General features: G+C 47.6%; 1 protein-coding gene across 6 annotated transcripts in view; it reads right to left on the minus strand.

Annotated features, from left to right (window-relative positions):
- The window catches only part of RNF111 (ring finger protein 111), a 768,201-nt gene that overhangs the window by 41,638 nt on the left and 712,853 nt on the right, over window positions 1-13,710 (minus strand). For all 6 annotated transcript variants that reach the window (XM_069624380.1, XM_069624379.1, XM_069624378.1 and 3 more), the window contains one exon: window positions 8,021-8,116. In XM_069624380.1, the coding sequence (XP_069480481.1) occupies window positions 8,021-8,116 (96 nt within the window). The remainder of the gene's footprint in view (window positions 1-8,020; window positions 8,117-13,710) is intronic.

Consider the following 13,710-nt stretch of genomic DNA (forward strand, 5'->3'; position numbering starts at 1 on the left):
CAGGAGTCAGAGTGATAATTCCCACCACTCCAAGGTTTGAAGCACCTTCGAAGTTCTTCTGAGATAGAGCGCAAAGCAGGGCTCTACTGGAATAACAGCAGGCTCAGGGTGCCAAACCACCTTCAGCGCGATTCCGGACAGTCTTTGGATCTGCCCGGCTCTTCAGGATAGTTGGCTCAGTCGACAGGTTTATTCAGACATGCTGCTGATCTCCAGGACTGCATTCAGGACCCCTCCTCATATCCTCAATTCCGGTGAGTGCTTGCAGCCAGCCGGCCAATGAGAAGTTCTGCCCTACCCATGCTCGCCAGCAGTGCTCCAATCAGGGACCACTGCTGCTCTCATGTTCTCGTGCACACCAGACATCCTGGCAACAGTAGTGTTGATTGGGACCAGACAGTCCCAACCTACTCCTGGGTACCCACACGTGACCTGCAGTAGCCTGCGAAAGAAGCAGCTTTCACTGACAACTGCATGCCCAAATAAAGTCGCCACGGGTCACGAAGACCTGGGGGAAGCCAAAGGTCAAAACGGCCAAATGAATAGACAAAAAGAATTCGTAGCACGTTCATGATGGACACTAGCCAAAGTCATGAGCCAAACACGGTAAGCGTGGTATGCCTCGGTAAAAATTTATAAAAATACACAAAAAAGCTTCTGCTGCCACTAGTCCATTCCTAGGAACATTGTCCAGTCTCCAAAATATCCTTAGTGGATGGCCAGGGCCAGAAAAGAACCCCCTATGCGTGGTACAGTAATGTACTTTGCGCAATGATATAATGTTAACAAAAGTGATAACAATGTCGAAAGACTAAGAGAAACAACATTTTGCAGTACTGAGCCTGAAGGATGTGTCAGTTTCCCTGTAACAATGAGCGAAAGCCCAGGGGTGTGTGCAGCTGAGGGCTGCGCTCCACTGGCAAAAGTAAAGTCAGGATGCTGAAGCAAGCAAAACGTTTGGTGGGTTCACAAATCTAGAGGGAAAGTTGCTTTTAGAGATGTTTTCCCTAAAACTGCTTCTCTTCTTGGTTGCCAGATGTCCAGGGACCCTCATGTTTCCCGGCGTCTCCACAGCCCGCCTCACTTGAACCCCACTTCTTTCCTTCTCTGCTGGCGAGCCTCTTCACTTCACCATACCGACTCGCACCTCCAGATTCTGTGCCCCCCACCAGCGCCTCCAGCCTCCGTCTGCCTTCCCTGGAGATATCACGTTTTATCCTGAGCTCCTCCTCTCAGAGCAGTGACCATTTCTAAAAGGTCCCTGCACACTGGTGTTTCCATCCAATGACTAACATGTTCACCACGCTTGCTGTTCAGTATCAATTCCTTCCTCTTATTAGTACTTGAGTGGTTATAGAAATTGAAGTCCACTGATAGAGGATTTAGGTGATTGTGTGAATAAAAGTCCAATGATGGTTTCTGATGCATCACATGGACGATCAGTTTTACCTGAAGGAACACCATAATTGAAAGGGAGTTTGAGAGTTTATTCTTTAGCTCAGGGATGTAGGTTCGGCCTAAAGGGCACTGGAAAAAAAGGTTTCCTGACCTTTCCTATAGGGGGAAACATATGGCAAAATGCCATCAGGGTCTAAGGTAACAGTTTTCCTCATGGGAAAATGGGGAATACTGCGTCTTATCAAATAGAGGCATGACAACACATAGGCGGCTATTCCCTCCCATGTGAACCTCCCTCATGAAGCCGCTCTAGGATCAGGATCAGGTAGCGGCTGCCCTCCCCCTGGCCACATGGGAAGAGGCCACCACCGGGGAATCCGTAATGACTCAATTGGATTCATCACATATCACACTGCAGCCTGTCTCATGCTTTATATGCCTTGTGACCAACCTCTGGGATCAAGGATGCTCCTATGTTAACTGAACGTGGAGTTTAATAAATAAGCCTTCCGGTATCATATAACTGCACAAACCATTACTGTACATGCACGAATTTCAACACCCCCATTGCGCTGCATATACATACATATTTGGGGAAGAGAGGGTGTGGGTAAAGTTCATAAATTTGGGTGGGAGTATGGGGCTGCTATATGGGATACATTACTCACCATAATCATATTTCTGATGCTTGTATCTGCTTAGATTCACATGCTGTGCATAGGCCGACATCTAGTAGAAGTTGCAGAGTATTACAGTTTGTTTTTCGAAACTCGAAAATGGGCGTCGACATAGGGCGTGCCAGTAATACTATCCCTAGTGTGACGTCCACTGTAGCCATGATCCCTCACGCGTGTAGGACCCTCAGATTGTATTTTGTCTGACATGAGGTAGAATGAGGAGTAGCGCGAGTACAGATTATCCAAGCAAATAGATAAAGACTACAAGCATCCATGCGCCTTCTCTCAGAGGGGAGGAAGGGCGGGCGCATGTGAATCTAAGCAGATAAAAGCATCAGAAATACGATTACGATGAGTAATGTATCCCTTCTGAGGCTTGTGGAATCTGCTTAGATCACATGCAGTGCATAGATTAGGGAGCAGTTTTAGAAGAAGGAGGAGGAGGTGGGATGTGAGAAGGGTCATGAGCAAACAGGTGTCTTAGAACCGCTTGTCCCACTGGAGTATCTGTCTTGGAATGAGTGTCAATGCAGTAGTGCTGAGTAAAAGTGTGAATAGAGCTCCATGTAGCTGCTTTGCAAATGGTGTCAAGGGGTACATTTGCAATGAAAACCAGAGTGGCCCCAGTGCCTCTTGTAGAGTGGGCTCTTGGCGTAAAAGGCAGAGTTTTTTCAGAACGGGAGTAACATAGCTGGATATAATTGACTATCCACTTCGAGATGGCACCTTCAGAGACGCGATCTCCTTCTCTGCCTGTAGCTACGGAGACAAACAGTTGGTCTGTTTTTCTTAGCGGCCTGGTCTGGTCTACATAGCAGTGGACCGCTTTCGCCCATCCAGAGTGTGTAGTTACACCTCAGCAGTGCTTTGGGGTTTTTGGAAGAAGGCAGGAAACTCAATGGACTGGAATTTTGAAATTAACTTAGGTGAGAACCTAGGGTGTGTTCGTAGAACCAATTCATCCTTATGAACAGTAAAGAAAGGATCCTGCACTGACAGAGCCTGAATTTCACTGACCCTTCTTATGGATGTAATGGCCACTCAGAAGGCAGTTTTATAGGTCAGGTGTTTGAGACTGGCTTTATTCATGGGTTCAAATGGTGGGCCCATGAGCTTAGCAAGCACCACATTAAGGTCCCATCCTGGTGGTGGGTTAGAAATTGGAGGGTGGAGTCTCTTTACCCCTTCCATAAAGGCTTTAACCACTGGTACTTTCCACCACAAAACCTTCTGGGAGGTGGTGTAGGCTGACAGTGCCGCTAGGTGTACCTTGAGTGAATTAAATACCAACCCTGCATCCAGCAGGTGGAGCATGTAGGTGACAATATTGGAAGGAGTCCAATCAACCGGGTTGATTTGCTTATTCTGGGACCAGATAACAAATCTTTTCCATATATCGAAGTAACAGTGCCTCGTGTTTGGTTTCCTAGATTCCTTTAGGATGTCCATGCATCTCTGCGGTAGGTTTAGATGTCCAAGCTCTATGACTTCAGGAGCCATGCTGCTAAGTTCATTGAGCTGGGTTGAGGATGCACTGTTTGACCTTGGTACTGGGATAGTAGGTTGTGCCAGCACGGGAGTCTGATGGGTTTGTACACTGCTAGTCTGTGTAGGTGTGGTAACCATGGTTGCCTTGCCCACATGGGAGCAACTAGGATGAGCGTCATGGATTCCCTGCGCATCTTGTTGACCACCTTCCTCATGAGAGGGGTTAGTGGAAAAGTGTAGGCAAACATCCCTGACCAGTTCATCCATAGGGCGTTCCCCTTGGAGTATGGCTGGTGGAACCTGGATGCGAATCCTGGGCATTGTCTGTTTTTCGCTTGTGGCAAATAGGTCTATAGTGGGGAAACCCCACTGTGAGAAAATGTCCTCTACGGCTTCTCTGTGTAGACACCATTCTTGTTCTTCTGGGAGGGGATCTCTGCTTAAAGCGCCTGCTAGTGAATTGAGATCCCCTGGAACATGTTGAAATGACAGGTAAATGTCTGAGTGCCCATGTCCAAATTCTCTGGGCAAGCCTGGACAGATTTGGAGAACAAGTCCCTCCCTGTTTATTTATGTAAAACATTGCTGCCGTGCTGTCTGTTAAGATCTACACTGACAGGTTCATCAGGTGGGGTTCGAACGCTCGAAGCGCTCTGAAGACTGCCAGAAGCTCTAGCAGATTGATGTGATTCTTGCCCAGTGTGTGAGACCAGAAACCCTGCGCTGTGTGGTGAAGACCCGTCCCCCGATAGGGACGGGTCTGTAGTGACTACAGCCTGTATCTCTGGATCAAAAAAGGGTTTCCCCTTTGACAGGTTCTCTCTCGTCCACCAGTGAAGCCAACCATTCCTGCATGGGTCGCATGCGCAGGCGCGCATGGGGAACCAGGTAAATGCAGGACGCCATCATGCTTAGCAAACGCATCGCTTTGCGCACCCTTATCTGACAACCGGGCTGATAGAGGAATTTGCAGTAGTATATTCCGAATTCTTTCCTCTGATGGAAAGCCCAACCTCTCTTGAGTGTTTAGGACAGCTCCTAGGAACTGTTTGGAGGTGCTTGGCACCAGGCTTGATTTTTTTCTCGTTGATAGAGAAACCCAATTTGAAGGGGAGGTTGATAGTTCTTTGGATGTTGAATCTGCAAATTACCGGGGTTTCCCCGTGATGAGCCAGTCGTCCATGTAAGGGTACACTGGGATTGCCTCCCTGCGTAGGTGTGCTTCCGCCACCGCCAGTACCATGGTGAATACCCTTGGAGCTGAAGCTATCCCGAAGGGCAGTACTTTGAACTGGTAGTGCCGACTGTCCACCTTCAAACGCAAGTACTTTCTGTGCGCTGGGAACATGGAAATATGAAAATAGGCATCTTTCATGTCCAATGTTGCCATGTAGTTTCCCTTTTTTAGGAGGGGGGGGGTATTACCTCTTGGAGAGTTGTCATGCAAAATATTTGGGGCTTGACATATTTGTTTGCAGGCCGTAAATCTAATACTGGGCGCATTGTTAAATCTTTCTTTGGTACAAGGAAGTAAGTTGAATAAATACCCTTGTTTACCTGGTGTCCCGGGTCGAGTTCTATCTCGTCCTTTGCGAGAAGATTGACGATTTCCTCGCGGAGGATCTTTTGGTGGTCCAGGGAATGTATTCTTTTGTCGTGGAGGGTGGTTGCGGGGGCGCTCCAGCAGTTCGGTGCAGTATCCTGCGGACACTGTGGACAGCACCCATCTGTCTGATGTGATCCCTTCACAAGCTTGGGTGAAGTTGGAAATGCGTCCTCCTACTGGGGATGCGCGAGTAGGGACCCTGAGCGGAGCGTCAGTTTTGGTGGAGGCGTGCCGCCGCCTCTACTGGGGCTGCCTCTACCTTTACCCTGTCCTCTTATTCCCCCTGCTATAACTTTGAGTAGACTGTTGGTTATTGTTCCACGGCGTACCCTGGCCCTGGGAATAGTTTGACCCTCTTTGGGAATTTTGTCCACGTGCGCAGCGAAAATTGCCATTACCCCTTTGATTTGGGGGCTTAGTGGTTAGTTGACATAGGGACTTGAGTGTTTCATACTAGTCCTTGGCATTTTTCAGCGCGTCCTCGACCGCCTTACCGAACAATAGATCTGGCACCACCGGTTTGTCTAACAATGATGCTTGGGTTTTGGCCTTGAATCCAGACTGCCGTAGCCAAGCATGTCTCTTGATAACCGTACCCTCTACTATCAATCTGCCGGCGTTATCGGCGGCATCAAAGGTTGCCTTTAAAATGCAACCAGATACAGCTCTTCCTTCCGTTGATACTCGTGCCAATTGGCTCTTTAGGGGTTCTGGGGCGGAATCTATGAGTGCCGCGACTTACTCCCATTGGTGGCAGTTATAACTCGCCAGCATGGTGGTGGAGTTGGCGATTCTTGCTTGGTAGGCGGAAGTGGAGGCAACCTTTCTGCCGAAGCCATACATTTTCTTGCTCTCCTTGTCGGGAGGAACTTCTGATAAGGGTGTTCCTGCCCTCTTGCGGGTTTTTGTAACGACTAGGGAGTCCGGTTTCAGATGCCCTCTTATATACAGTGGGTCTGATTGGGCTGCCCTGAAAAGCTTCTCAATCCTGGGGTTGACAGCCCTGGTGAGGTTGAGGTTTACCAGTGAAGGGTCTATTCTTCTTTGGATCGACTTAAGGATAGGGATGGCCTGCGCAACAGGTCTCCTTTCTCCCACCAACTGTTCGGCAAAATCTCTTTCCTCTTGAGCACCCTGGGTGTCAATGTGGAAGTGGTTTGCTGCTCTAGATAGGACCTTATTTAGGAGGGGTTGGTTGTCGACAGGGGAGTCTGTAACCGGTGGTTCCTTATATGCCACGGAATATACCCTGTATATTTCCGGGTCGTCCTCTTCCTCCTCTAGTTCCTCATCGTCCCCCATAGTAGTCTGTTCTTCCAACATGCCCAAATCTGTATCCTCACAAAGGGAAGGATCTTCTTGTTCCGGAGAATAAGGTTGCATGTGGAAGGGATCTGAAGACCGTGTTGTTTCGAACCGGGACTTTTTACTTGGGGGGATTGGATCTTTGGAGCCTGAGGGTGCTGACCCGTCGGGGTTATAAGTGAGAAAATGTTCAGGACTTTTGACATAGAAAGCTACCAATGATGACATTCTTGACATGACCCTATCTATGTCCTCACTAGACCACTTTCTTGAACTGGGAATGACTTCCTGGGGGGAGTTTCCCTGTCTCATCTATAATAGAGGTCTGAGACCCGTCTGTCTTGAGTGGAGTGGAATGTTTTTGAGGTGTGGAAGTAGGCTGAGACTGCTTCCTCTGTTGTTTCCCCCCCCCCTCCCCATGGCTGGAAGAGTGTTTACCCTGCTTTTTTGGACCTTCTGAGCTTTTCGACGCCTGGCTTCGAGCTTCGGTAGTGGTGTCACTATCCTTCGACCGTGTAGGTTGGGATCTGGGAATAGGCGTTACTTGGGCTGCTGGCGCCGACTCCTGGAGTGCGGTCTGGGGATAGAGGTCAGCTTTGTCTTCCGACGATCGAACCTCGGTTACCTTGGGGAGCGAGGCACTCTTGGCAATAGTGGATGATTGCCTGGAGTCATGCGGCGATCTAGATTGAGAATGCCCAGAGGACACCGATTCGGACTGTTCCCTATGTGCCTCTTTCCGAGAGCTCGACGCGTGCGTCGAGTCTCGGTGGGACTTCATGTGTTTGGAAGTGCTGTGGGTTGCGCTTACGTCGCCGGGGGTCTTCCCCATAGCCGCCCTGCCGGATGACTTGGTGGAACAGTCTTTTAGTGTTTTAGGTTTAAACCTACTAAACGCTCTGCAATTTGCCTCAGGGTGATCCCTTGGCAAGCAGAAATTGCACGTGGCGTGTCTGTGAACCCAAGGATACTTGCGGTTGCACTTTGGCAAAATTGGAAAGGGGTACCCTCCATATGCACCTTGAGGCAGCGGGCTGGTAAGTGTAGGAATATATATGAATGTATAAGAGTGTACAGTATGTCCAAGCCCCACTCTCCCTACTTGTAGGGCCGAGATCAGAGGCCTTTCGAGGCCCGGGCCGAGGCCAGAGGCCTTCCTAGGCCCACTCCGTCGTGAAGCTCTCGACAGTCGATTTCTTCTCCGGTTCGGCGTCGAGTGTTGAATTTCGGTGACTCGACGTTCGGTTGGAGAAATGGGGAAATATAACAATATTTTTACAAAGTATGGTTAATGCCAGGGAACTCCGTGGAATGCTTCCGACCAGTATGGCGGAAAAAAACAATCTGATGGTCCTAGAGGTGTGAGGGATCATGGGTACAGTGGACGTCACACTAGGTATAGTATTACTGGCACGCCCTGCGTCGACGCCCATTTTCGAAAAACAAACTGTAATACTCCGCAACTTCCACCACAATACGTGTGAAACAATGTTTTTCTTCACTGAATACATGAACATATAAACATTAAGGCTTTGTCAACACTCACCTTCTTATATTTATGTGGGTATGTACACCTTTCAATCGTTCCCTGGGAGGCTCCACGGTTAACATTTCCTAACCGCTCTTCCAAATGAATGAGTTCCTATGAAAGAGAAACAAGCAGTATTAGACTGGCACAGGCCAAAAACAAGAGATTAACAGGGCGGATAATACCACAACCATACTAAGCAGCAGGATTTTCAAGGTGCACAAATGTTTTTTTTACAAAGTGGGTAATTTCTTTAAAACAAATGGGTACCACTATGTGCAGTAACAGTGCTTGAAATGGACTATCAAATAATTTGTGTCTGGAAAAACATGCGAGCATCTGAAAAGTATTGTGTTTTCAATAGTCCCATTTTAATTCAATGTCACAATTGCCGGTCGTAGTCTGCTTAGTTAGCGGTTGTGATGCCTATTAAAATGTACACTTTCAAGGATCATTAAGCACAAACACCGACTCTCCAAATCAAATTAAGAGAAGCCAGTAAAAGCATACCACTAGAATTTGGAGTCACAGTTTAGACTTCTAGAAGAAAGCATTGACCATACATTGACCTAGTAACCAATTAGACACACTGGCTATCGCCAATTCAGTTACCTCTTAAGGGCAATGCTTAATTTGAATCTAGATGCATTCTTAACACTACCAACGTTTTAATTGTAGGCGCAGTAACACTGGGAATGTTGTGAATTTTAGTTGATTTTAATACCGTGAAAAATGTAACTAGGTGCACTCTAATACTGAGAATGTTTTGAATCTAGGTGAATTTTGGGAATAATTTGAATCTAGATGCATTTTAATACCGAGAATGATTTGAATCTGGGGCATTTGTCGATACTGCGAATAATCTGAATCTAGGAGCTTCTTGGCACAGCTAATGTTTCATTCTTAGTTGCAACTTTAATGCTACGAAAGGTCTGATCCTTACTGGGTCTTGGGTATAGTGAATGTCGTGAAATAACCTACAGATTTAAGATAGCTCATGTTCCAAAACCTAGCTACCATCGGAGCACAGCAGTTGTCTTGCATCCAGCAGCACACTTGTAATTTCAGCACCTGCCCACTTACACCTGTCCCTCACAATCTCACCCCTCAATCACATGCCTCCCTTTGCAAGGACTGAATAAACACTGAGTACCCACTACCCCCTAGCTGACGCCATCCTCTCTTAATTCAGACTATACCCCCACCATGCCCAACAGCTCCAAGGCCTCAGGGGAAACCGGACCACTGCCCCACCTCCTGTCTGTCCTCCTCCCTCCCCCTTCTCAGGCAGGGTCAGTTAGGCACACCCCCATCATTCCTGTCATCACCCACTGCCCCCACAGCACACACCACCTCTTATCCAGCTCCCCAATACCTTCCATTCAGAACCCCTCCCAGACTCTCCTTATCGTGCCTCCCTCATCCAGCACTTCCCATTTCGATGTGCAGCCTGAGCCACATTGGCTAAGACTCCACAGTCAGCAGCCCCCTCCAACCCTCGCACATAACCCCATGGCAACTGCACACCACTTCAAGCACAGAAGCCACCTCCACTGTACTCAAAATCCCATCAAGCCTTCTTTTCTGCCACCTAGAACCCCCCTGAATACCTCCCACCCCACTCTGTTACATATGATTTTCACAGTAATGATAAATCTTCCTGATCTGTGTCAACCACAGACCTTTTTGCTTTTACTGGTGAATTATTTTTCCTTATACCTCGGAGTGGGAATCTTTTAAAAATGACACCCATAAAGAGTAAGACTCGTCATAGTGCCTTTGAAAAGTTATCCTCTAAAGACAACTTTTTGGCAATACATGCTTTTTGTTGCTGGGTTGCGCTAGTGGCTCCCCTTTTAACTTTCTCTGGCTAACCTTGTGAGAACGACAGTTTCCAAGGGTAGAAAGGATCTTGGATTCCCTTTTAAATGATGTTGTTAGGTGAGACCAACACTCCACGTTATATGGAGTGCTGGGGAGATGCCGAGTATCCCCTTCTCATTTTAAATATAACATTTATGTTACAAGGACAAACTTGCCTTTAATGGCTGGTGGCAGTGTACCTTTTTATTAATTTGGTGCACCTTTACCGCTGACTGTTTCCACAGCCCCGGTAAAAGCATCCATGGGTGCTCATTTTACCAAAATGGCCCCAGTCTTTTTTTGTCATTTTAGAGTTCATTCTTTCGTGTTCCTTCCCCAGATATCCAGAGCGGAAAATTCCTTTGTGTTAACTTTATCTTCAGTGGCATTCCTGTGGACTCCATGCCTAGGCTCCAATGTGTCTGTGAAGGCAGGATGAGAGGGAGCAGTCCAAAACTCTGCTGTACTTTGTCTTCCAGAGTGTGAGAATCCAGTTCAAACTGGGAGGCTGGCTGTCCTGAAAGGATTGCCACCCCTCTACCCCCCAAACTTTGAATGTTTCAAGGATGTTTGATTGGCTGGGTTCCTGCATAAAAGTCGGATCTTGGAAGCTGAAGAAATAGTCGACTAATGGAACCAAAATCCGAAGAGGAAGATGTAGAATTTGCAGCTGAGACGATCTCCAGCGACCGTATCCTGCTGTAGCCCTTCCTTCCAAACAACCTGGGGAATGTTGGGGAGAATTCTCATAAATGTGCTAATTCCCTTCACCGTAGAGACCACCCAGCAACTTTTCTGGATTTTGAAGACTTGATTTTTTTTTTTTTCATGGAAAGAGTGTGAGCCCACCCCCACTCATGTATTTTGATGTGTGTTTTACTCTTGTGTTCTTTGAGTGTGGAGTTAAGATAACTCCATAGGCATCTTTTCATGTGTGTTGCACAGCACCCTCAGTGCAGTGACACAGGGATGTCCTTTTAGACTTCCCAAAGGTTTAAATACCTTCTCTGGGATAAACTACTGTTTCCCAGAGAATGTAAAGTTAAATGGACTTTACTATTCTTTTTAAATTCCTAGACCCAGCACACACTGTCTTCCTATAGACTGCTGGAGGGGTTACCTAGTATCCCCTATGTCTAGAAACTCATCTAGCAATGAAATGCTACCCTTTTCTAATCGAAATGGTTGGTGGCAGTGGTTTTACAACAAAGTACCATGATTTTTCCGACCGCGAACACTGTTCGCTAAAAATCGCGGGAGCCATGTTTTTCAAGATGGCACCTTAAGCCGCTTTGTTTAAAGGTGTCCCAGTCTTTTTTCGCCATTTCTTTTTGGAAAGGTCCTTCTAGTGTTTGTCTCTGCGTGCCAAACTAGGTTTGGTCCCCTTGTTTCTATGCCTTTGGTGGGCTGCATTACTGAAGACCGCCTCTGGCGTCAGTGTCTGGGGTGGGCAGGAAGTGTGGGCGGTGCCAGAAACTCCCTGTGCTTAGTCTCTTAGGAGACCCAAATGCACTCTGGCGTGATTGGCTGGCTGACTGTCCGGCAAGGGCAGCCACCCTGTTGGGTGAGTGGCATCTAGGCTGGAATTAAAGGGAGAAAACTGTTTAAAAGGCGAGTCTCTTAGACTGGAAAGCAGTCGACCACTGGAACGAAAGAACCGAAGACGAGCTGGAAGAGGACGGCTGCTGCAACTCCTGGGCCGTTGGTTTGCCCGGTGAAGCCCTGCTGCAGGTCCGAATTGCCAAGTGTTAGGCAGAATTGCATGCAGTGCACTCTGGGACCACCACATACAATTAGGACTACAGGTGTAAGCACAAACCAACCATTGGTATAAGTCTGTACTACACAGTTTGTGGTAGTGGGCTAAGCAGCCAGGCTTATCTCAAGAGGGAATGTGAGCAGTAAAAGAGGTTACACAGAGGTCTTACAATCCCAGTGGTTCAAGTAGACACTTATACGCAAGATTTCTTGGTAAAGCACTTAATTTATTACACAATCATTTAGAAACCATTTCACTAGAAGGAGGCAACTTATTATACACAAACACAATTCAATACCAAACCAATACGTTTCTGAACAAATTAGGTTCCCCTGAAATAAGAGCAAAATTGCATTTCAGTTACTTTCAATAGAAGTAAAAAGGCACAAGTTAGAAGAATAGATCACAAATATTTTCTTAGGCAGTGCAAATAGTTTTAGTTCACTAGAGGACTCTATTCAGTTTAATAGGCCAAGGCCAAAGTCAATGGACTAGTGTCTTGGATAAGAAAGAGCAGTTCTTGTAGTAAACGGTAAAGTCTTTGCCAAAGTTCTCAACAGTAGTTTGGACAAAAAAAGAATCATATGTTGGGTCACAAGCTGATTATGTCTGCAATTTGGGAAAGTTCTGCAAACTTTCACCGTGAGAGGTACGTTCTCTCAATCGGGTTGGCACAGTACCTTAATATGAAGAACAAGATGCAGCAGAAGACGTTGCTTCCTGCCAGTTCCTGCAGATCTCGCTGTTGCTGTGCCTCAGTCGTGGGGAGGACTCCTGCACTGCACGGGATCATCGTACAACGCTGACAAAATGGAGTCACTTCAGTTCCAGTAGCTGTAATCCAAGCACACAAGCTGGTGTCCTTCCCACTGGTTAATTCGAACCAGCTCCAGGAATGGTATCCAGGTGAGTTACGAGTTGATTGGTCCCACCAACTCAAAAGGAAGAAGTGGTCCTTGAAGGGGCTTCTCTGTCGAGAGGAACTTGGCAATTCGGACCTGCAGCAGGGCTTCACCGGGCAAACCAACAGTCCAGGAGTTGCAGCAGCCGTCCTCTTCCAGCTTTTCTTTGGTTCTTTCGTTTCAGTGGTCGACTCTGCTTTCAAGTCCAAGAGACCCGCCTTTTAAACAGTTCACTCCCTTTCATTCCAGCCTAGCTGTCCGGAAAGGACAGCCACCCTGCTGGGTGAGTGACAGACAGCCAGTCAATCAGGCCAGAGTGCATTTGGGTCTCCTAAGAGATTAAGCACAGGGAGTTTGACACCTCCCTCACTTCCTGCCCACCCCAGACACTAGTACCTTAGTATGAAGAAACAAATGCGGCTGAAGACAGTTCCTGGCAATTCCTGCAGATCTCACTGTTCCTGAGCCTCAGTCGTGGGACAAGTGGGAGGACGTCGGGGGACTCCTGCACTGCACGGGATCGTCGAAAAAGCAAAGATGGAGTCACTTCAGTTCCACTAGCTGTAGATTCAAGCGCACAATCTAGTCTCCCTTTCCCTGGTTCATCCTAACTAGCCTTGAGAATGTTATCCAGGTGGCTTACGAGTTGGTTGGTCCCACCAACTCAAAGGAAGAAGTTTGAAGGGGCTTCTCTGTCGAGATGAACTTGGCAATTCGGACCTGCAGCATGGCTTCACTGGGCAAACCAACAGTCGAGGAGTTGCAGCAGCCGTCCTCTTCCAGCTCTTCCGGTCTTTCGTTCCAGTGGTTGACTCAGTTCTCTCCCTTTCATTCCAGCCTAGCTGTCCTTGCCAGTCAGCCAGCCAGCCAATTATGCCAGAGTGCATTTGGGTCTCGTAGGAGACTAAGCACAGGGAGTTTCGGGCACCTCCCTCACTTCCTGCCCACCCCAGACACTCACGCCAGAGGCGGTCTTCAGTCCTGAAGTCCGCCAAAGGCACACGAACAAAGGGACCAAACCTGGTTTGGCGTGCAGAGTCAACCACTAGAAGGGCCTTTCCAGAAAGAAACGGCGAAAAAAGAAGACCAGGACCTGTTTAAACAAAGGGACTTAAGATGCCATCTTGAAAAACAAGGCTCCTGTGATTTTTAGCTACCAGTGTTCGCGGTCGGGAAAAATCATG

This window comes from Ambystoma mexicanum, chromosome 11 (assembly GCF_040938575.1).
Source record: "Ambystoma mexicanum isolate Mex_15411 chromosome 11, UKY_AmexF1_1, whole genome shotgun sequence".
NCBI classification, from domain to species: Eukaryota; Metazoa; Chordata; class Amphibia; order Caudata; family Ambystomatidae; genus Ambystoma; species Ambystoma mexicanum.